The following is a 24,981-nucleotide window of genomic DNA, read 5'->3' on the forward strand; positions in this document are numbered from 1 at the left end:
ATATATTAGCCTGACTAATCATGGCTTCAGAAAATTTGTGTGCTGAACCCAATTTAAGAATAGAAATGCATGTAGAGAATAGCATGTAGTGAATTTTGCTTATATTTCTGATGTTCTGCCTGTCATTACAGCTGGTAATCAATTGACATGAATTTGAAGCACAGCACATGTTCTGTCACATGAAAAGGTACAGGATGGAAGCTCTGTATTAAGGCATGCATCATACAATACAATACGATACAATATCATAATATTATGACCTGAACGTAAAAAGCAGAAGTCAGGAACACATATTCTATATTCTGGACTACGAATATAAGATTAATGTGTTTTAAAGGCAATTTGCCCATCTTTCTCTAAGACCTAAAATCCCTCTTACAAGATGAGAGTCTTGTATAACCATAAACCCAAAAGTTAGTTCTGAAAAATGAAATCAAATGTGATTCACAAACAACTGGCAATGAACTGAATATTTTTCCTAAATGTCACTGCCCTGTTTTAGTTTCATATAATTCTGCAGAGCTATTTATAGAAATCTACAGCATCTCAGATTCAGTGTTTCTGAAAACTAACAGTTTGAATTGACTCATATAACATCCAACTAGATTACTTTTGTTAACCACAGTTCATATCATGCCAGTACTCCTCTGAAGACATTAAGCAAAGATATTTTAGTTTATTGCCAGACAAGGAAGTGTAACAGGAATCATTTCTGTTTTTCTTATGAGTAATACTGACCCTGGGAAGGAACAGAAGATACATTCAGAAAACTATTTTTATACACAGTCTTTAAACCACTATCTCTCTTGACTGTGATCAGTTTTCAAAACAACACGTGTCTTCAGGACTTCCCAGGCTTCTTGTCTTCAAGGAACACTTCCTGTCCAGCCTCTAAAAGTAGCTGTTGAGTATATCCATAATTACCACCACAAACATCTGAATTTTTTGCCTTCCAAACAGTTAGCCTAAATCTGAATATAAATACCACAACACAGCACCACTCCACATCTCCAGGCAGTATTCATCTGTTCTTTCTTTCTGCAAACCATGCCTGCTTCTGCTATCAAAAGCAGAGAATGAAAAGCCATGTGAGCAATTGAAGCCACAGTGGAGAATCACTCTTAGCTAGATCTCTTCAAAAATTTTAACATATTGAACCACTATGGACCCAAGCATATCAGACATACCTTGCTTATCTATTTCCATAGTAAATTAAGTAAAATTAAATGAGGTCCTCAGACTGTCACTTTGTCACAAATTAAGCACAAAATCAACTATGAAAAGTCACCAGTATTGCAAACAGCATCCTGCACTAGAAGTGACATATGAAAATCTGAAAGTGAGGAGGAGGGAGGAGAAAAATTCCCATTTTCTGACACAAGAACCTAATTAAAAATCATAGAATCATAGAATATCCAGAGTTGGAAGGGACCATAAGGATCATCGAGTCCAACTCCTGGCACCACACAGGTCTACCCCAAAATTCAGACCATGTGACTAAGTGCACAGTCCAAACACTTCTTAAACTCCGACAGGCTTGGTGCCGTGACTACTTCCCTGGGGAGCCTGTTCCAGTGCGCGACCACCCTCTTGGTGAAGAACCTCTTCCTGATGTCCAGCCTGAGCCTCCCCTGCCGCAGCTTGACACCATTCCCTCAGGTCCTATCACTGGTCACTAAAGAGAATAGATTGGCATCTGCCCCTCCATTCCCCCTCGTTAGGAAGCTGCAGGCCGTGATGAGGTCTCCCCTTAGCCTCCGCTTTTCCAGGCTGAACAAGCCAAGTGACCTCAGCTGCTCCTCATATGTCTTCCCCTCTAGGCCCTTCACCCCCTTTGTAGCCCTTCTCAGGACACTCTCCAACAGTTTTACATCCTTTTTGTACTGTGGTGCCCAGAACTGCACACAGTACTCGAGGTGAGGCTGCACCGGTGCAGAGCAGAGTGGGACAATCACTTCCCTCGACCGGCTAGCAATGCTGTGCTTGATGCACCCCAGGGTACGGTTGGCCCTCCTGGCTGCCTCCTGCCTGGCTGACACTAACACAGTCAGCATTATTCACCATGATAGGACATCCAAATTTTCAAGATCTAATCAAAAGAACATTAATTTGCCTCAGCAACTTCAGTTACTTTGCCCAAGTGCTTTGGGAGCCTTCTGTAAGTTGCTGTTACCAGCAGCCATTTCAGAGCTTCCTTCTGTCACCCTGCCCAGACCTGCCTGCTCGGCAGGCAGCCTGCAAGTGCCTTTGTGGATGAAAAGTAATCGAATACGACCTTGACTACTACTTCATACTTTTAATACAGATTTGGAAAAAGTTAAGAACTATCTAGGACTATTCTCGTAAAATTATTTTTCTTTGCTTCAGGGTTTTCTTCAGCAAAGGTGAATTCTAATAGCATTCAGATACCACATTCAATTCTATTTAAAATGTTCTTTCCATCAAATTCATGTACCAAGAATTGACCTTGTTATTGTTTCTCTTTTTCCCTACACAGTGGGACAGACCATTATAAATGTGACACAAGTCTGGTATGAACTGCAGGCATTGGGGCCTCTGAGGATCAGTTTAATGTCATAAAAATGACATTCAGGCCCTGGGTTTGAAACCTGGTCAGAGCTGAACCTCCCACTACAAAATGGGTAAACATTTGGGGATTTTGTCCCTGAGGCTGGAGCAAGCAGTTACACTGACTCATTAGCTAATAACCTAAGTTTATGTTTTTAATTATATTTGAAGTTCTTCCCTGTATCATTCTTCTTAACATTTTGTGACTGGCTGAACTGAATGGAAGCTGGCAAACATCTGTTTTTTTACCAATGCAAATTCAAAACTCTCTGGCACTTTTTAAATATCTTGTCATCTCCAAAATGTTTGGGCAGAAATAAAAAGATTAAATGAAATTTAAAAATCCAAAAATCCACTACTATTAAAAAAAAATAAAAATAGAATACAATGGAAATTGGCTAATGGGGATCAAAAAACACATATAATAGGGAAGGATGCAGAAAACCATGTGTTACTAGTAAATATATTTCTCAATAAAAAAAACTCCAAAACCAGGTTCAGCATGTTTAAGGATTCTTAATTTTTACGTAAGAGGGAGGGAAAGCCAACAAGTCATTCTAAGCCTGTCAAATGTCACCTCTTCCATCTCTTCTCCAGAAGATGGAGCATCATGCTAAAATATTACAAACCAGGACACTGTAATTGAGCTTCACAACATTACCCTGTGGATCTTGGCTTGTTTCACTTCTGCCAAAGTGAACGTGTCCTAAGCAGCAAGCACAATGCTTGAAGGTGCTGGGAGGAAAGGAGAAGAGTGCAGTGCTCAAGCTGGTCCGAGCCCGCTGTCACACCTTGTCCTTCCAGCAGCTCCTGGAGCTGTACAGTGGGCGCTGAGTGCTGGGCCAGGCTCCTTTCTTCTCTGATTCCTCCTACAGCTGCCCCAGCACATGCGTCTTAGATGCAGGGTTATGTTCACTCTAGAGAGTAATGAAACATTTCCAGAAAGAGCTCTGACTACTCCTATCCACACTCCAGAGGCTCTATGGGCAGATTCAGACCCTAATGGGCTCATCAGGCTTTAAAAATAACTTGAAGCAGAGCTTCTGGTTTCCTTTCCTTTGAAAATAATCTAATTTATGCATGCAAAAACTGCATTAAGAGATGAACCAACAGGACCTATATAGAAGTAATCAGGGGACTCCCTTCAAAACTGCTCTACTCTTCTGAACTTCATTGCTAATGCAGAGAGAAGCCAAAGTCTAAAGTGAGGGTGTAGATGGGTATACTGAGGAGACACAAATGCTTTTACCTCCCTCCAGAGAACAGAGCAGAGGAAATGACTGCATAACAGAATAAGGTGAGGAGCCCACTCAACTGCTGCTAACATATCTTTATAAATCATTTTATTCTTTACAATATTTAAAACAAGTACTTAAATGATGTATTCAGTGTAATACAGTGATTACAAAAGTTTATCAGGCATGGGGTACAACACAAACACAATCCAGTTTGAGGTTGCTAGTTTATAAGGCTGTATACTTAAAAAGAAACAAGTTGTGAAAGCAGCAAGTTGAATATTCTTCCCTGTTCTTTTTAAATTTGTAAATAAAAACAGCAAGTAAAAGGGTATTATAGTTCTGTCCAGGAGGGAAAACAAACAAACAAACAAACAAAACAACAACAACAACAACAAAAACATATACTATGCATTGCAAAACAAATTTTTGCAAGACAAACTTTATTTTGCAGGGTTAGTAATAGTACTGAGAACTGGCAGGTGCTCAAAGCACAGCCTGTTTCTTGGAGACTGATTCCCTAGTCAGTCTGTCATATATCAGACTTGAACAGGTCCAGATACAGGCTCTTCTGCTTAACAAGCAGTTATTCTTCTCGTAATAAATCCTTTCTAAAGACATTTTCTTCTTAAGAAAGAAGAGTTAAAACACCTCTATTTGGTCTATTCCAATGTTCATTCCCTATTTGCTAAAAAAACAGCCTCTCTGCTTCTGTTCTCATGTTTAATTGGTCTAAGTTTCACTGATTTTTGGAACCAGGATAGTCAGCACGAACAACTAGAACAAGCTTAGGTTCAAAATATAAATTTCAGTGTGCTTTGTCCTTGTCAATGTGTACTGCTAAACATTATCATGATTAAACAGATAAAAAGATTAACTATCATTTACAGTTAAAAATGCTGTTCTTCTAGATATTTTCTGATATCATGTGGGCCTCTTGTCTGTAAGCAGGAGTTTAGAAAGGTTAGTGCTTGTGCTCTGGGCATATTTTTGGTTCCTCACACACGGTTATGTGTGTGGGACATCCTCTGAAGACTGCACAAAATCTGGGCAGAATCTTTTCTCATTAGAACATTAAAAGATTAAAACCAAGAGTCCCCTTTCTAATATAGATTTTGAATATAGTCAACATCCCTGTTCATTATGAAGATCCAGACTGCACAGGGAGGACCATCTGAAAAATTGCCATAGGGATGACAAATACACTCAAAATGTTCTTGTTTCCAGATCAATTATTGGGCTAACACATAATGCCTTACAAGCTTTAATGCATTGCTACAACTTTAATAAAATATGTCAGTGTTCACTGTTTGAGATATACTCTGTTAAGCAAGTAACAAATCTACTAAAACTAGGCCTCTCGGAAGCCTAAGTGTTTTCTTCCTGCAATATCAAATCATAGAATCATCATTAAGGTTGGAAAAGACCTCCAAGATCACCTGGTCCAATACTTCAATATTAGCAATAAATCATAAAATGTTCACTGGGTTTAACAGAGCAATGAAACTCCTGTAATAAATACTAGATATCCTTTAATAATTTAAAGATATTGGAAAGGATTTCTAAAGACATGGAAAGACTAGCTAATAGCCACCATAGTTCCCGAACTTATTAAATTAAATACCACCTATATTGCAGTGAGCAGTGATACAGCAACATTTAATCAGCATTTAACATATTGATAATGTTAAAATCTAACTTTAAGACTGGAAAAGCTAAAAAGCCTGTTATTTTAAAAAGTGGAAGAATATGATAAGATAGTCTAGATAGTTTTGAAACAGAAGAGACTGATCACTTTTGGAAAAGAGAGCCCAAAGGAAAGGCTGAAGAAAAAGTCCTTGGTCAATAACAAATATTTGTTGTCCTTGACACAGGAAAACTGTTCTACAATTGACCTTCATTGTTATACGAAAAACAAACAGATGGTATACGGTATGGAAGAAAACTAATAGAGAGGGGAGACCCCTACTTCAGTAGTTCTTCAAAGCCAGCATATAGATCATTAATCAAACTTCTTTCAGTCACTACATTTTATCTTTAAAAAGAAAAAAAAAAAGAGAAAATAAATAAAACTCTGAGTTCTAGATTCCTTTCACAGCTAATCTTTCTATCCTACATCAGGTCTCTGATTTTTCCTGTGTTCCAAATGGGAAAAGCCTTAGGCTGTACCCTGAGGAACACCTCAACCACATGCTGGCACTGCTGCTGAAAGAAACAGCTCTGTCCACCCTGCCATCCCTGGAAGCAGCAAACACCATCAATACCAGGAGGAAACAAATGGGTTCATATTTGCAAATATTGATAAAGTGGCATTGAGTTTTAAAAATTAAGGTTTTACAAAAAATAAAAGTTTTTTCTTTTAATGTTTTAACAATATTTGATAGTATTTTCTGTTTCTTGAATGTGCATCTGCTTCATGTAAGATAGCAGTAAATTACGGAGATGAGCTGTCTTACCTTCGAATTACACACAGAGGGATTTTCCATGCCTGGAACCAGCTTAGGACAGCTGGAGCTTTGCCTCTGCTATGCATTTTCTCTTGAGAGAGGTACCCTCTGAGGTCTGAGGTAAGGAACCCCCAGGCCCCTTACTGCAAAGCTGGTTTCTAAGCAGTTTTTATTTCGCTCCCAAGGCAGGGCTTTACACCTGCCTTTGTCATACTTCATCAGGTTCCTGTCAGTCCACTTCTCCAACCTGGCAAGCTCCCTCTGAATAGCATCCCTATTCACCACTGAATTCCCTTGTGCCCACAGGGAAGTCAGACTAGTTGAGGGAACTGAGGAGTGTGCCTCTTTCTTCCTGTCTCTGCCAGAACCCTAAATCTGCCAGATTCCATCGATCTCTCTTCATCACCTACAGCTCCTCTTCCTGCAGTTTGCTCTGCTCCTATTACCACAAACAAACTGAATTTTATCACATAAAGCATGGTGACTATGGTGAGAAGCCTTGAAGCAGCCTTCTGATAATGAACCATGGAGGAGACCTTCGTGACTCATTTGATATGAGAGTGAGGGCAGAAGACAAGCTGCTGCCAAGGGAATCAGCATGCCAAGCTAGCCCCTCAGCTACATGGCTGGGCTGGCACAGGGTATGATAGGAATGTAAGCATAAAAAGCGTATGTGAATAGAATACCCTAATCAGTCTGTTCAGAGAGGAGGTTTGCTCAAAACCTGGTAAAGCTAAGAGGAAACTAACAATGATGAAGTTTGCCTAAGACATCCATCAGCTGCATCTAACAGTAACCCAGGGATTACCAAGAGGTTTTTTAAGTCAGCTTAAAAACAAGTGTGAAAGAAGCACGAATACTTGTGATTGCAAGCTCTTGTGGTGAGAGGAATGTAACAGAGAAGCCACCAAATCAGGTTTGGCACTGCCATGAGTCACCCTGCTGGGATCACAACCCCTGCCTAGGCCCACACAGCATCCTCCCTGTGGTAACATCCCTCAGTAAGTTTGCAGACGACACCAAGTTGGGAGGTAGTGTCGATCTGCCTGAGGGTATGGTGGCCCTTCAGAGGGATCTGGATAGGCTGGACTGCTGGGCTGAGGCAAATGTGATGAGGTTCAACAAGGCCAAGTGCCAGGTCCTGCACTTTGGCCACAATAACCCCATGCAGCACTACAGGCTTGGGGCAGAGTGGCTAGAAGACTGTTAAGAGGAAAGGGACCTGGGAGAGTTGATCAACGCTCGGCTGAACATGAGCCAGCAGTGTGCTCATATGGCCAAGAAGGCCAACAGCATCCTGGCCTGTAGTAGAAATACTAGAGCCACCGGGAGCAGGGAGGTGATCATCCCCCTGTACTCAGCTCTGGTGAGGCCGCACCTCAAGTACTGCATTCAGTTTTGGGCCCCTCACTACAAGAAGGACATCAAGGCCCTGAAGCGTGTCCAGAGAAGGGCAACAAAACTGGTGAGGGGTCTGGAGCACAAATAGAGGAGCAGCTGAGGGAGCTGGCGTTGTTTAGTCTGGAGAAGAGGAGGCTCAGGGGAGACCTCATTGTGCTCTACAACTTCCTGAAGGGAGGTTGTGATGAGGAGGGGGTCCGCTTCTTCTCTCAGATAACTAATGAAAGGACTAAAGGAAATGGCCACAAGTTGCGCCTGGGAAGATTTAGATTAGATATCAGGAAAAACTTTTTCTCTCCAAGAGTGGTCAGGCACTGGAACGGCCTGCCCAGGGAGGTGGTGGAGTCACCATTGCTTGTGGTGTTCAAGAAGCACCTAGACATGGTGCTACGAGATATGATTTAGTAGCTTAGTGGGTAGTACTGGTGATAGGAAGACAGTTGGACTAGATGATCTTGTAGGCCCCTTCCAACCTTGTGTTTCTATGATTCTGTGGTTCTCCCTGGGCACAACAGCAGCTTCAGCAGCGGGGACCCACAGCTCCAGTGTGTGCACGTGAGCTCCTGGAGTGCCTCCTCACTACCCAGTCGTTCAGCAAAATGCAGAGAGCATCATGAGCAGATGTAGAAGCAGAACTCCTCCACACCTCCATGGGCAGGCGCATAAAGAGGGGACACCACACCCCCAGGAGATGGGGCTATGACCAGGGGTGTACGTGCAGCAATGTGGGGCAGAGGGTGAGATGTTGGAACGGTTTGGGTCTAGTTGCAAAATGGTGTTAAGGAATTGGTGTTTATCAACATGTTGGAAGTGCATAATATTTACGTTTATGTGCTGAATGGCAGATAGTGATCTTGCACATACAGCTCATTGGTTGCTGGCTCATAATTTAATAAATCACTTCAGCCCCAACTTAATTTGAACCAGACGAGTTGAGCAGTTTTGCCTTGAGACAAGAACTCTTTGAAGCACTGCATGGACTCTGTTAATCATGGCTGCTACGTGTCCACAGGCAGCATGTGCTGATGTAAAAATAATTGTTTAGAGGGCATTTTCTTTCACTTATGCATATTAGAAAACATAAATTAAAATATTAAGTGTGGTAATGCCTTTTCACTAGAGAGGATTCCTGTTCACAGAGTGAGATCATATCATTTAAATTTTGGTTTAAATGTACAGTTTCATTCAAATGTAGGGAACTTGAAATGTTCTGAACCAACTCTGGCCACAAAAGTTTTACTTTTGAATGAAAGCATGATTTGTAATGAGGTATCTATGCTTCATTTGAAAAAGAAGATTAATTTCTAAGTCTTGGAAGCCATCCCATCTTCTTACGACTTTGGACTCCTCCTCACAGTGATAAACATATGAAATACTACTTGAAATCCCAACCTTGAAAGCAAATGCTGCTGACGCTTATAGAATAGCAGATAAATCAAAACTAACACAAAATGACTGAATATCAAGGGCAAGGCTGAAGCAATGAGAAGATAAGGCAGCCTTAACTTTTCAGGTAAGTGAAGGAAGGCAGTGTCTTGAGAAGGAGACATCTGCCTACAGTCCGCCGCGAGCTGCAGGGACATACATCAGACCCGTGTTTGTTATTTATAATAACAACAAATAAGCAATAAATGTTATTTTAGAAAGAAAACAGAGAAAGCATAGGGAAAAAAAAAAAAAAGTATTCTGCCCAGAGGGGACAGAGAACAGGAGCCGGTGGTCTTGGCTTCGCCCCCAGAAACGTTTCATCACTTCAGCCGGCCGGCTGTCGGTCACCGCCTCGGAGGCGTCATTGTCATGGTTCTGCCCGGCAGCACGGAACGTCTGTGGCCGCACAAAGCTCAACGGGCTCCGCCAACCGCTCGCCACGCGTGGAGAAACGAATGGAGCCGGCGCATCGGCGGGGCGCCGGCAGCGACCAGGGCCCGCAGCCCCAGCCCCGGGGCCAGCCTTGGCCCGCCTGCTCGGCTCCGGCTGAGGGCCGGGGCTCTGCGGACAGCGGCGGGCTGAGGCTCGGGCTGAGAGGAGCGGCGGCGAGAGCTGCGCAGGACCCGCGAGGTGGGCGCTGGACCCGGAGCCGCGCCCCAGGCCCCGCCGTTCCCCTCGTCCCGCGCCCCCAAGGGCGCTGAGGGGACCGGCTCGGTACCGCCCCGCTTCTCCCGCCGGGGAGCCGGCGTGCCGGCACGGCTGTGGTTACTTCTTCGCTACTTCGTTCACCCGGGCAGTAGCATAAGGCCCGGGGTTCCCTTGCCCCATCCCCCTCAGAAGGCTCCGGGCTGGGCCTGGAAACCTCTCGAAGTTCCCAGTTGTGTGGGGAGCGGTGGGGACCCGTTGCGGTCCGGCAGGGCCATGGCACGGGATCGGACTGCTGCTTGACGCAGCTCCGGTGAACACCAGAAAGTTTTCTTATAACTGGGTTGTACCAAACTCCCCGGGTGGATGCGGTCACCTGTGTCCCTGACTGCTGGAGAACTACTGAAATGCTGATAGCAGGGCGAGGAAAAAGTTATCAAGGAAAAGAGTGTGCAATCTGCTTATTTGTTCTTTTCTTTGTCAGAAGCTCCTGGTCCTTTTTCTTGTTCGGGCTTACAAGTAGAGACTCTCTTCAGTCTCTAAGGGACAAGAGAACTTTCTCCCTGCAAACTGCCTAGAACAACTGACAATTTAAAAATTAAATATTACTGTAAAAGACAATTATACAAGTCTAACTGCTAGAGGTGGAAGAGGTGAGATCTTCTTGGTCTTTTTGGAGTGAGGAAGATTGAAGCAGTTGCAAACCAGCCGATGCCCTGGAGAATGAAGCTTTTCTTAACCTTCTTAATCATTACCAAAGTATAGGTGGTTAATTAAAGTACGTCTTCAGTTTGAAAGATATTTGTTGTATATAGTCCTAATTATCTTGTTTTGAATGTGTTTGATTAATAGCACTCTTCATCTTAATATTCTATTTAGAAAAAACAACTTCAAGTTTTTCACCCTTAGTATTGTAATGGTAGTTTAGTTACATTTCTAAATGGTCAGATATTCAGATATTTTGGAGGCCAGTGTTTTTACTAGCCTATTCATTTTCAGCTAGCTTATTGGCTTTTACGTTGTTTGGGGTAGGGAGTTAGTCTTCCAGCCCTGCCTGTTACTTCAGTAACTGCCTCTACTGCTATTGCTGTTGCTTGAGTGGTGATCAGTGGAGTAAAACAGAAATGCCCCATTCTCTGGATGTGCTTCTGCTTGGGTATGGTGCAAAACACCTGTTGTATGGTCATAAAATGCTTGTTAAATTTACATAGAGCATGGCCAAGTAACAAGGCAGGAATAGTTCTTTTGGCAAGGTAAGTAGAATCTTTAAGTTTCAGGTTCAAGATTCTTCCTTGACTACAAAGTATTACCTCATTGAAATCCTTAAATATTAATTTCCTATTTTTCATTTGAATGTGGCTTAGAGAAAGAAGGGTAGGAAGAGAGTTCATTTGCTGATGATAAGATGACGGTTTTGACATGCCTCAGAAGCTGGCTTCTCAGGTGATAAGCCTTAAGGGATCCCTGTTCCCAGGAGAAGGCTTTCCATGATATGTCAAAGAGCTCTTAGTAAAGGAGAGCTGAGAGGCACTAGCCTAAAATAAGGTAGGAATAGCCTTCAGGCATATCTTGCAGTTTCAGCAAAAGAAAAACATTACTTTCTTTCATTTGCTTGTCTCATGAAGGTAGAAAGGGTGCTGTTGTCACTGGGAAAAAAAAAAAGGAAAAAAAAAAGGAGGGGTAAAATAGATCTCAATAAGTATCTCTGTAAAGTTTAGTAGTGAAAAAGTTAATAGTAGCAAACTAATCTTGTTTTTGTCATTGTCATCATCATCTTCTGCTACCACCACCACCTCCTCCTCCTTCCCTCCACGCTTTTGCCTGAGTTCCTGGTTTCTGTGCCTTTTTGCACAAAATACTGTGTCCCAGTTCTAGTTCAAACTACTGCAGCATGTTTAAGGGGGCACATCAGGTGATTTGAATGATACTGTTCCTCCCTGAGTTGTAATTCTTTATGTTGTACTGTAGAAGGAGGTTTGAAAGGTTGATGTAGGTGATGTAGGTTTCTCTTTTTTTTTTTTCCTCCTCAGCGAACATTCAGAGGAAGAGGGTAAGCTCCGTAAGCAAGGAAAATACCCTCTGTAAATACATGAAAACTTCTAGTGAAATCACACAAAAAATTGTTTGTACAGTGTCAAAAAAAGAAGAAAAACTTTTGGAAAAGGTAATTTGCAGTGCTTTGAATGTTTGAAGTGTTGTTTTGTGTGTGTTTTAAAACAGATTCGTTAATGTTTATAACAAGGTGTATTTGTGGGGAGGGCTAATGACTTCAGGGGAGGACTAATGAGTTGGTGACTGTCTTTCTAGGGAGAATCACATGGGTGTTTGAAGGGGGGATTATTTTGAATGGATTATCTGTTTATCTGAAATTTAAAATATTTTTGATTGCCATATAAGGAAAAACTTCGCATAAAATATTAAAGAATTGGATGCACTCATATAAGTAACATTTTCTTTGTGAGTGGATCTTGGTATAACTTCTTGAAAGTGTGTCAAACGGTAGGTTTGCTCCTGCATTTGGTAATTTGCTTTGGACAAACCAGACTTATGTTCTTTCCAGAATATAGAAGTAGGAATAATTACTCAAAGTAATAACAATTTCCTTCTCCATTTGCAGAGAATATCTGAAAATTCTCCTTTAGCTCCATTACTGCTGCCTTGCCCTGGTCCAACATAAAAAGGAGATTTTTGTTGGGAGGAAAATGTGCTCGAGACTGGGTAGAAAGGGGGGAGGGAAATACTGAAGGGCTGTGGAAACAGGTTAAGTGGTGTTTGGTGCTGGTAGGAAGGGATGAGGAACCAGAACTGGGTGAAAAATTAAAAAAAAAAAAATAAAAATCAGGTGATCAGTAGGATCTGAAAGAAGTAGTTGTGTTTATACAAAAAAAAAAAAAAAAGACAGGGAGAGCATGGAGTTGTGGAGGTGCTGCTGAATTCATCAGTTAGATGTCAGGAATCCTTGGGAGATGGGGAATTTAAGGGATACCAGCTTAGTCCTTCATTTGACAGCAATTTCTGCTAGTACAAAGCTTTCTCCTCTCTGCATTGGAACTGGAGAGGAAAGACTGACAGATTCTGAAGGAGGGGATAGAGGGCAACTTTCTAAATTTTAAAATTAACACTGTGTATATATATATATATATATATATATACACACACACATTTCAATGTTGATGAATTTTTAGATTTGATTTTTTTTATTTTTATTATAGATCAGACTTATAATTTATGAACGGATGGATATTTTAAATAATGACTTCTTTAATCAAAAACTAGAAAGTTTAAATAGAAGACTTTTACAAGTGCAGTGCAAAAAAAACCATGGAGAAATAGCTATGACGTTCCTAGTAAGTTTCTTTGGATAACTGTGTGAATGTTTTGCTTGTATCGCATATGATTGTTATGTTACCTTAGAGAAAGAAGACTAAATGTATGCAATCTTTTCATCTTGTGTGACATAAAGATAAGTTAATAATAGCTTTATTCTCAGCCTTTGTTCATTGCAATTGTTTCACCATCTACTTGTCTTATGATAATAATATATAACTTTCCTTATTTCAGGTGAACATTTGAAGTAATACTGTGTTTCTTTTATGTTGCAGAGGAAACTATCAAAACTTGAGAGACGTATTAATGCTGTGATAGTATTTCAGGAGGAAGTGTTGTCAAACATAGCTGTTCAGCAGGTATGTTGCAGATGCATATGCTAGTATAGGCATTAATGCCTAGTTGTAAACTACTAGATAAGTGTGGATGTTTACAGTGACACCTACGTTGCTGTCACTTGCATTAAGAACAGAAAAATCTGTTCAGAGTTGTTAGGTTGATCTTTTGAGGATTTGTTTATTTTCAGTTGATTATTGTATATTTCTTTTCAGTCATCACGATTAAACAAACTCAGAACAGCATAGATGCTGCATGTGTTGACAGCTTTTGCTTTGATGCTGTTTTGTTGGAGAGTCATTGGAATTTTTTCTGCTAAAGGGTCAGACTTCTTTTTTACAAAGCTAAAGCTACGTACAGCGTACTTACCCCTTTGCATTACCTTTGATCAGCCACTTAGCTATAATCTACCAGTTGCATAGGTGCCAGGAACTGCAAGTCAAAAACTAATTTCTTAGGCATTTATCAAATTGAAAATATGATAAATGGAAGTGTTAGCAACATAGCTGTTAATACATGTGTACATTTCATGGGAGGTATTGATACATTAGTACTAAAAGAAGCTTACAAAACATTTTTTTGTGGGAATATTTGAGTATTATGAAGAACAGAAATTTCTCGTGATTAGGTTGATCATATTTTATTGTGTTTTTATGGGAGAATGTGTTCTGTGAACTGTCAACATCCTCTTCCATGCTGACTGTATGTTTCACGACAAATCTCACTTTTACAGGAATATGCTTGTTTAAAAGAAGCCTTTGGAGTCTAAGTCTTTTGGTCTTTCACATCTAAAATTGTAACAAGGGTTGCATGTGACAAACATAGGCTCGTCGTTTTGTTAAAGGCTTTCACGTATTTTACAAAATTTGCTTTACATCTTCTTGGTTTCTGCCCAAAATCTTTAAACAGAAAGCATAAAATAGGATGAGGTATACTAAGATGCTTATTTTAAAAATTTTAAATAAATTAGGTTGTCTGGGTTTATTTATTTATTTATTTAACTAAATTAAGCTTCAGGTTATTTTTTAACTTACTTTGGCATCACTGTGTACTTTGGGTAATTTTTGTCTTGTTGTTGTGTTTAAATACATCTTGATTACTTTTGCACTACAAATATGACCAGGTTTATACCGTAGGTTTTATGACAATGCAGTATTGTTTTCTCCTCCATCAGATAACGCTTCCAAGTGCAGACTATCAAAATGGGATACTAAACCATCTTGGACACTCTGCTTTCTTTCCTAATATCATAAATACACAAGGAAGTCCCTCAAATACATTTTTGCTGTTGTCTCATACTGATTTCACTTCAGCAAGTGTTTCAGAATATACAAGGTACATATTTAGATTTGAATAGTGAAATGTAGTTAATATCCGTACATTGCTTCAAACTATTTATGATGACATTTATTTTATTTAAAAAAATAAATTACTCTTTTTCCTTTATTTTTTTTAATTGACAGTTAAATTCTTTTTAATAATCGAATTTAAACTTGATTGCCATTGGGTGTCCAGTGCTGTTCCTGGTATCTCCAATTTATCCATTGCAGCTGATGCTAGATCATCAATTCTTAAAGTGTTTCAAGAAAAACATCACAGAATCACAGAATGGTTGAGGTTGGAAGGGACCTCTGGAGATCATCTAATACACCCCCCCCCCCCTCAAGCAGGGTCACCCTGAGCATGTTGCACAGGATCGCATCCAGGCGGGTTTTGATTATCTCCGGAGGAGACCACAGCATCTCTGGGCAACCTGTTAAGTCTGTTAGGGCAGTGATTTCTTACTGAATGTCAGGAAAAAAAGTCTTTGTAAAGGTATTTTAGTATTCATAGAAGGAAAATTTTCCAGGTAACTTCTTAATAGAAAATGTTTTTTTTTTTTTTAAAATCGCAAACTTACTTCATTTTATAGCACACTTACAGAATGAGAGAAATCCAAAATTCAATAAATACTTCTATTTATTATGAAACTTTAGGTTAGAATATATTAAATCATTGATCTCAAACTTAAATTGATCAAAGAATGCACAACATTCCTTACTTTGTTCTGAAAGGTAGTAATCACTTTTATTTTTCAATATGTTCACTTCAAGTTTTATTTTACAGAAAAATGTTTTGTTTTGTTTTTTTACCTTCTAAATAACCAAATTAATCTTTGCTCATGGCTAAAATAAAATCAGAAGGGGAATTTGATAGTTCATAATCAAAGATGAGTAAGATCCAACCAGTAATTTGACACAGCTTGACCAGTATGGTTGTCATTTCCTTGATCATAACTAGAAATCAACAACAAAGTATCTAGAGGAAAGAGCTGATATTTAACTGAGCTGATACGGTTTAATTGTCACAAAATCTGGCTAGGGTTCTTTTGGGAAATCTTCTGAGTCTGCAGTGTTAAATTGCTGTTCTTTTGATCAAAACAGATGCAATAAAACTGGTGCATCCCGGATACTTAAAATTTCCTTGACTTATATAATATCTGCATGTGCAGAACCTGTTTATAAAGTAGCTCTGCCCTGCTGATTTGATGTCTGTTCTTCCTGATGCATGGCATCAGGAAGTCCTAGATAAAATGCACCTCAAAATGGGCAGCACAAATGTAGAACGGATGCCCGCTTAGGTATCTTTTTCTCTCAGTAAAATTACACATAATATGTTTCCTGTCCATCTTAGACAGATGTTTTACACCTCAGATCAACTGGACTAGCTTAGCCATTAATAATAAAAGTAAATAATATATATTGTATATATTACATATATTCATATATCATATATATATATTGTAATCATATAAATTCTGCAGGAATTTGCTTTGCTATCCGCACTATAAAATTGACCTATTAGCAGGTATGCATTTTGGTTTGCATAAGGGCATCTATTTTTGATATTTCTGAGTATTAAATGACCTTGGATCTGAGATAACAAAATATACCGTCATAGATCCCCGCGTACCTGCAATTTGATACACAGACTAAGGTCATGAAGTTGTTGGGTTTTGTGCAATGTGGGAAATTAATGGTTACAGTTTGGAGAGCACAAAATGTAGTACTAGTGGACAGACTTTCAATTAATGCATACCCCTATTTTTAAGAAACAACTGAATAACTTGTTATTTTACTAAGATGGAAGTAAGTAGAATTTATGTCTATAAAAGATGTCTAGAATATGAATGCTCCTGAATTGCATATTTCACTGTTAAATAATAAAATGTAGGAATTCACAAGTTAGTCAGTAGAATGGATTCAAAACTTTTTCTCGGTGCCATAAGTTATATGGTTTATTAATGGTTGATTTACTGAGCCATTACTTTGTTATTTTAGTTATGTTTTAATCAACAAGTTCAACTTTTCATTGTTGATGTACTTGTGTCGCCATATTTAATGCCTGTTTGGAAATGAATTGATTCTTATACATCTCCAAGTTTTATATTTTTTGTTTTATTAGTTCTGATGAAGTCAGAGTGATCTCTGTGGAAAGACAAAACTCAGCAACTACAAATAATTCAGGTATTGAAATTTAATGTGGAATTCATGAATGCTAATTCCTATACTGCAGAATATACAAAATACATCTAGCATATTGTCAACAACTTTTTTTCTTTTAAAATATCATTAAAATACTGTTGTGATTCCAAAATATTTATAGGCGTGGCAGTTGTTTGTTTCTTTGTTTTTAAATTATATAAGCATGTCTTCACTGTATGACGATGTCCATCAGCAGATTTGCATTATTTTAAAAATCTGGAAATTAAAACATTTGAAAGTCTTGTATGATGGGACACAACTGGAAACTTTATATATTCAACACACTATTTTACTATTACATTACTTTCAGGGAATAAGAAATTAATTTAATTGCCTTTGTAATAAATTGGTATAACAATAGATGTTTCAGAGCACTACAAACTCTAGGTTGTTTGTTTGTTTGTTTGTTTTTGCTTGTTTTTAATAAGCTCAACTGTCATATAAACAATGTAAGTGACAAAGTGAGAGTTCTGAGCAGCCCTTCCCTCATTCTGAGAGAGACTGCTGCTTAAAGGGACTAAATATCACCCTTTAATCAAGAATAATGCACAGTAAGCATTCATTACAAGTGGACAAATTTACTGAGGGGAAAAAATGTCTAGAAAAATGTTATTCCAAAAATCTTGACAAGCATGCTCAGAATGCAAATTTTCTCATGCTGCTTCCCTACAGAGATGTATTTGATTTTTAGAACCCCTCTGAGATGGTTCTGGGCGGGTTGGGTTGACTTGCTAGATAGTTGCTGCTCAGAGGCAGCACTGAGTGTTCCTGGCAAGTCTATCATTTCCATAAAACTGCTGTCCCATGTGCTTTGGAAGTGTGGACAGGTAATATTCTGCTGCTCTGACAAGCTCTAAAAAGGATTCTTGTCACAGTGTATATTAAGACTTATAGATCAAACGTGTTTGCATGTTTTAAACTTCTTTGGAAAATTGTATTACAGTGATTCTACATTACCAAATACCCACACAAGAAGAAATGACAGGAAAAGTTCAGGTAAAAACAATAAACTCAGATTTTTTTTTTCTTCAAATAAAACCTATTTTAGTTGATGGTGCATAGACTGCTTCAGTATCCTGGCTTTTGAGTTAGTTTTATAGGTGCTTAGATTTGAGGCAAACATATGAACACCAGTATGGGAATGGCAGTATGGGGACTGCCATTACCTTTTGCTTGTATTATTCTATCACCTTCTTAAAGGTGAACTTACAAGGAAAAGAATGATGTGAAAAGTGATGAAGAAATACCATGCTGCTTTCTCCTTTGGAAATTGAAACCTTGTCTCCTGGATGATTGTAGTGAATGAAAAACTGCAGAAACAGTTAGGTTGTGGGCACAGGAAGCTGAGCAAATGAGAGATGGAGATGTTGGTCAGTCTTGAACTACGTTAGTTTTGTATGTACTTATTCAGTTTCATTTATTCTTCGTTTTTGGATAGAACGTGAATAGTTCAAGGAAAAAAAAAACTGGCTCTCTGCATAGACAGCTTAGTCTGACTTGTTTTTCAGTCCCTTAAACCTAAGCTGATGCTTTCCCATCTGAAAAGCCACTTTTTAGTCTGTGTTCAGAATGCTTTTTCAGTAATGTTGAATCTGAGTCTGTAGTCCATCTTGGCTGATTTTTTTTGATTGCTCTGAGCAAATAATCAAAAACAATTGCAAAAATTCAAGTCCTGAGGAACATGGCTCTTACCCTGGTAATCTCTATGTTCTTAGAGAAATCCAGAGACCACAATGGGACTGAAGTTTGATTAGTAACCTCTTTCTTACCAGTAAGTTAAGTCAGTGAAATTATATTGGTGACAGCAGCTTGGTCAACGGGAACAAGTTAGCAGTGTTTTTTCTTCCTCTGGGAAGTGGGAGTAGGCAAAACTTTATTGGTCTAAATTTGTACATACTGGAATAAAAACACACGGTGTTTAATGGTTAAGTTGATTGGTTGAGTAACTATTTTCCATGAGAATATCAAAGAACATAAAAAGGTACAATTTAGCTCTTAAACTGTTAGGTCCTATATAGTTTTTGTTTGTGTATCTAGTACTGGGTCCTGTTGTTCTTGAAAGTGTCCTCAAACAATTAGATGACTTTCTAAATAGTTTGTTGTTAACCATAAAGTATTACTTTTACTTGTTTGAATTTCTGGGTATGTACTATGCCTGGCTCTACAACTTCACATTTTTACAAGAATTTTCTTGTTTTGTTATAAGAAATCTAAGCTAATATATAGAATTCTGTTCTGCAAACTGTTAAGTAATCTTCTTAATACTCGATATTTAAACCGAAAGAGAAGCTTTATCATGAAATTCTATATTGCTTTATCAGAGTGAAGTGAAGGGAGGAAAACTCGAAGTGATGGGTATAATTCAAGAAGAAAGCCACAACTGTAGCAAAGGTAAAAGAAAAATATTTTCATTTACTCTTCAATATTCTCATTTTACTTTTCAAAAATATTTTCATTTACTTTTTACTTTTCTCCCTAAACTTAATATCTGAAGTATAGCTATGAGTTATTTAGTTTATTTAACTTCAAGGAGAAGATAATCCTGTAGAATCATAAAACCGTTTGCATTTCTCAAAAGAAAAGTACACATGCAATAGCAGCTGCTTTTGCATATCTCCATAATGGTTTTTGGAGATCAAAAGCAGTATTTATAAGGGATGTCTGTTTACTGGCTACAAATCCTGTCTATTGCTCTCGCAAGCCCTACTCCTACCAGGAAAGTTATCATATTTATACTTTGTCGCTGTTACGCTGAACAGTCTTGTTAATTGCTTGCTAATAAAGTTAGTCACACTGTGTCATTGGAAAGGATAGTGTTGAGTATAAACAAAAGTGACTCTTGTTCTTCATCCAGCTAAGTGTAGGCTTGTTCTGGGCATAATAGGAACTGATTCTCATTCTTGCTATGAACATGTATCAGATAAGTACTTCTGGTGAAGCTAGGCCTAATTTTTGGTGGTTTTGTTTTGTGCTAATTTTAAATCGAGTCCTGATTCTTTGCAATCACTACTGAGCACATTCCATATTAGAATAATTTTTAAATCCAGTGATGTGAAAAATCTAAACAAATGTTATTGAATCCACTTGAGAACTGCTATATTACTTGAAAAAATATCATTTCTATAAACTGACACATCTGTATTGTGTCTTTTAGTTGGTTTCACAGCTTTGATAACAGGTATATATATATCTTTGAGAACATTTTGAAAGCTGTTTTGCTGGTGGAAGAAATTTGTAGTTAATTCTGTATGGGATGAAGTAGTATCCATCTAGTATCTATAAGACTGGAAGATGAAAATCAGTGGTTACATGGATTCAGGATGACTCATTCTGTTTCACTTACAGTTTAGTCCAGCTAGATTATTGTTCTCTAAGATTAAGCAGTCTTCCAGTTTGAAGAAATTTTTGCTTGGTGGATTGATTTGTAAAGATAGGAATCTTAGCCTGAAATTGACACTTCTCACAACAGGGAAAAAGTCACAACCTGTGAAGAAAAATCATTGTTAAAATCCTTACTTTGTATATTAAAGCTGTCTTATGATAGTTTATTGGGTTAGAAAAATACTATTTAAAGCTTGCTTCTTGTTTGCAGGGCAAAGAGAAAAAGATCAGAAATTTTTATCAAAGTAATGGAATTCAAAGCCAGTGTGCCTAAGTTAAGGGTTCCTAAAGCTGAGAGAACAAGTATCAGATGAGTTACTCTCAAACTCAAATGAGTTTACTCAAATTTAGTATGGTATTAATTGTGTATTTGCGTACTGCAGTATGCTTTAGAACTGGATGGCATATTAAAAGACATTTTCACAAATGGGAAAGGAATGGTGTTTAAACAGTTGGGCTTTGAAAGAGTGGGCTGTTCTTTCACCACGAGGAGGCTCTATTGTAACGCTAAAAGAATAGTAAAAACTTTGACAGAAGCGGGCAAGTAAGTAATGCTAGGAGGTACTATGGCTAGAAATAAACCCACAAAAAAAATCCTAACCCCAAAACTTGTCCCACTTATCTTTCTCATTTCCTCTTCCCCCCTCTGCTTCTCCCTCCTTTGAATTTGTCATGACTAAAAATGTGTTAAAACATTAGTTGCTAACAGGATTTAAATTTTTACTCTATGAGCAAAACAGTTTAAATTCTTCAACACAGATATTTAATCATGGATAAGACTTTTTCTGCTGAAAATATTTTACTAAAAAGTAAATGAAACTATGTAAAGTAACACATTAAAAAAAAGAGAGAATATAGTACCTTTTTTATTTTACCTCTTGCCTATAATATGTTAAAAACGTTGAATCTGTGAAGCAGCGAACACAGGCATTATATTCCTACTTTGTCCTTTGTATTAATGTGTGCATATTTGGTTTGAATGAAGTTTTCTGAACCTTAGCATTTATGACAGTAACACAGCTGCTTTTCCTTTTTTTTTTCCTTTTTTTTCCTTTTTTTTCCTTTTTTTTTCCTTTTTTTTCTTTTTTTTTTTTTTCTCGGGTATTTGGTTTTGATTCAAATTTACTGACTTGAATCTTAAAAATACAGTTTCACTTTTTTGGTAGTGGTGGTTTTTGTTGTTGTTTTTTTGTTTGTTTGCTTTGGAAGAGAAATAGAACACAAGCTTTCTTCTCCAAGCAACAGCAGTAAAATAAAACAACATCTGCACTGCATGATACAGTCCAGACATCATCAGGATTGTTTCATATGTGTTGAAAATGATAATAATAGTTTAATTTTGTTACAGCACCTGCTGGTTTACTCAGCCATGCAAGGTACACCTGTTTTAAAACTAAGTGACTATGTACATGCACAGGTTTGTGGTTTTTTGGCTGAATTTATTAAGGGGGGAAAGGTCCAGAAATTCAGTTAGTTAGTAATGATCCAAGGTAAACAAATATCCCTCTAGATGTAAGGCACTCCCTTCAATAGCACACAAGTTGTTGTGTTTTTTTTTTCCTAAGTTGTTATTACGAGCATGCAAGGAGTATTTTCTACTTCAAGTAAAGACCTACTGGGCAGATAGCATGTTGCTGACATTTGGTTTCTGAATGTTAATACACAAACATGAGGTAATCTCTAACACTTGTTAGCTTGGAAACTATAGACAGTAATAATTCAGAAGTTTATATATTTACGTGAAGGCAAGCTTGTGTGAATAAAAATCAGCGCATTTGGCTTCTTATTGTTGTTTAAATAACAACTGCTTTTGTTTTGGTGCCTAGACTTTCAAGCAATTTCCACATCTACCTCCACTGCCAAGGATCCCTCCTTCTCCAGAGCTTGCTGAAAACCCGCAAAACTGCTCCTCCTCAGAATCCTGAAACTAGAAGAGGCCTATGTGCAACTGCTGTCATGGACACTTACGGAAATTGATCCAAAGTGTGCTCCCCTACCCAGTTACAATTTGTGTCTTCTCCATGAAAACCTCAATAGTAGTTCTGCATCACGTTGGAAGAAAACAGGCAAAACAAGGGCTTTGCCACTTCCAGTGGCTTGCTCACAGGTTATCACCCAAAGAAGTACTAATTTGTCATTCGATTAAAAAAAAATACGTGGAGATTACAAATCATTCTGTGGTAATCTATAACTCCTCTCTATTAGTCCTGGACTACCTTATGAACTGGTCTTCTATTGTTCCAGTATTAAATACTATATTCTTACTTGCAGTGAGTTTTGAGTCTTGTGAGGCCAAAAATGTCAAGGTGGATTCGCAACTGCTAGGTAATAATCTAATAGTTTGGACTTCTCCCTTTTGTTCACTATGATTAGAATGCTGAAAGTTTTATGAGGTTTGGGAAATTGTTTCTGTGGCGTTGCGGGGAGGGAAGCAGGGTTTGCTTGAGAACAATCTATAGAAACCCATCTCTACTTCTGTCACTTCAGTGCAAACCCGAAGCTTGGACTGCAGCAGATACAGAAGCACTGGCTTGTTTCTAACATCTCTCACATAGTCAAGGCACTCAAAATAAGCTTAAATGCACAGCTGTTTCTGCAAATGAGGAAAAGAGAGTTTACAAGTAATCTCCCTATCACAGCATGTGTGGATGTTGCATTATTCAATAGCTATTCTTGTGGGACCATGCATTTACATGGTTCAATACACTAATGTTTTCTCTGCTTACCCTGAAAGGCCTTCAACAAAGGACAAAAATAACCAGCTTGTGGTTCTAGTACAGGCAGGAAGAATTTAATTTTACCTGTTCACACAAATACTTAACTATTTCTCATCCAGCACTGTGTAAATATATCCCAAGCTTAAAAACAACGTCAAACTGCTAAACGTATCTAGCTTGCTATTACAGTACAATAATTTGTTTTAACTTTATTTTCATGTACAGCTTCAGAATATATAGAGCATAGAAAACTGTATATTTTAAAGGCATGTCAGGTAGAAAGAATATCCTGAAGTATATTTATCCTATTAAGACTCTAGTCTGAGGTTTTTGGCGTTTTCTTGGTACTCAGAACATTCACATCTGTTCTATGTGGAATCACGTATATGCTGCTGTTCGTATGCTACAGTGAGCGCGGTTTTCATTTCTAACTAAAGGGACTGCACTTTTACAGTTGAAGCTGAGTTCAGGTATATATACATCTTTATTTTAAATATTCACTCTATAAATGACCTAAGCATTATCAAGGCAAGAAACTGAAGACGCATCTCTTCAAGTCAATGTCATATTAGCTTAACTTATAGTTTTATAGAACTATATTCTAGATACAAAAGTTTTAATCCCTATTTGCTTTAGAATTTTTGCATACTATTTCATGTTTGAATAAGACTAGCAAAATGTCTAGCTTATACTCTATCTACTCTTAGCCTTAAACCTACATCTGTTTATTTAAAACAAATTCTGCTTGCTAGCAAAATTCAGGCTTTGAATCTGAAATGTATTCAGCAAACTGTAGAAACACTTTTTAAAAAAGTAGGGTAGTAATGCTTGAAATTCAGAGTGTTCACACTAAGAGGGAAAGAAAAACTGACAAAATACTAGTGTCATGCTAGACTGGTGAGAATGCATTTTGCTCAGACTGATTTATTGCATTTTTTTTTAAACTACTATTACTTTTACTTGCTCTTCTACTTACTGGTCTAATTTCTTACCAGTCTTGTTGGGCTTTCTTTGCTCCCTAAGATAAGTATTACATGTCAAAGCATTTTAGGATGTTCAAGGAATTGAGATGGAACGATATGACCTATTAGTCGTGTTGGAGACCATTCCTATACTGGTTCAGTTTTGTACCTGAACTTTTACTCCGTGAGAAATCAAGGATGAATTATCTGCAGGAATGGGTAGACCATCAGCTGATGTATAACAGGGTAAGTTATCAACTTTAAGAGAGCTACGCTATTTTGTAATAGCAACTTTATTCTGTATTAAGTGTAAAACCTCATTCAAAACCTATTTATTTTGTATTGCCTGTGTACTGGGCCAGCTGTAGAGAACATACTGAAGTAAATACATGGTTAGTGCTTTTACAAAGTCAAATCTGTATTTAAACATCAAAGCTGTGACTAACCAGAAAAAGCCACTTCATTCATTCTCCACCTTGGTCTCCAAACTCTGAAATCACCATCAGCCAAAGCTAGTATTATACTGCTGAACAGTTAAGCCTGCTATTACAGTAGAGATTTCTCTCACAAAGTTATTGAGAAGTAAAAATTGCCAAGTCGTTTTATTTTGAAAAACTATCCTGGAACTCATAAACAAAACTATTACACTGATTTCTTTCCTTTTCGAGTAAAATCCACAAAAGAATTTAGAATTAAATTTGTAAAGGCCAATTTCTTAGGGGGCAGACTCAGGGAAGGCTTTTGTAAATGATATACTAGCCAGGAAATTACTATCTAACCAAAGCCCAGTGGTAATAAACATGTTGAGTTTGGCTGTTTTTTCTTTTTTTTTTTTTTCCTCCCAGAAAGACTGTACAATGCAAAAATAGAGGGATATAGAACTTGAGTGGCGTATCTCTTACTGCTCAGACTACTCCAGTCCCAAGTTGTACACTGCATTTGTTGGTAACTTCTGCCAAAGGCTCCGTATGCTTAAATTAAATGTGAAGGAGAATCAAGAGAATGATTTG

At 38.1% G+C, this 24,981-nt stretch overlaps 1 protein-coding gene across 10 annotated transcripts; it reads left to right on the forward strand.

The window, feature by feature from the left end:
• The first annotated feature begins 7,076 nt into the window (after positions 1-7,076).
• Positions 7,077-24,576, forward strand: ATF7IP2 (activating transcription factor 7 interacting protein 2). 10 transcript variants are annotated; one of them, XR_014572694.1, is made up of 10 exons: positions 7,077-9,709; positions 11,755-11,888; positions 12,937-13,071; positions 13,327-13,410; positions 14,562-14,722; positions 16,832-16,893; positions 17,855-17,907; positions 18,627-18,682; positions 19,233-19,302; positions 22,119-22,187. XR_014572694.1 is itself a non-coding variant. In XM_083799888.1 (10 exons), exons 3-10 carry the CDS (start codon positions 11,814-11,816, stop codon positions 22,181-22,183), a joined length of 705 nt encoding a protein of 234 aa, XP_083656014.1. In that variant the 5' UTR covers positions 9,579-9,709; positions 10,209-10,502; positions 11,755-11,813; the 3' UTR covers positions 22,184-24,576. The 10 variants fall into 10 exon arrangements, 8 of the variants coding, with proteins under 8 accessions (XP_083656010.1, XP_083656012.1, XP_083656014.1 ...); XM_083799888.1 differs by lacking the exon at positions 18,627-18,682 and adding an exon at positions 10,209-10,502 and having other exon boundaries at positions 9,579-9,709; positions 22,119-24,576; XM_083799890.1 differs by lacking the exons at positions 7,077-9,709; positions 18,627-18,682 and adding exons at positions 10,534-10,977; positions 11,089-11,269 and having other exon boundaries at positions 22,119-24,576.
• Positions 24,577-24,981: the final 405 nt, after the last annotated feature.

This window comes from Anser anser (genome assembly GCF_964211835.1).
Source record: "Anser anser genome assembly, chromosome: 15".
NCBI classification, from domain to species: Eukaryota; Metazoa; Chordata; class Aves; order Anseriformes; family Anatidae; genus Anser; species Anser anser.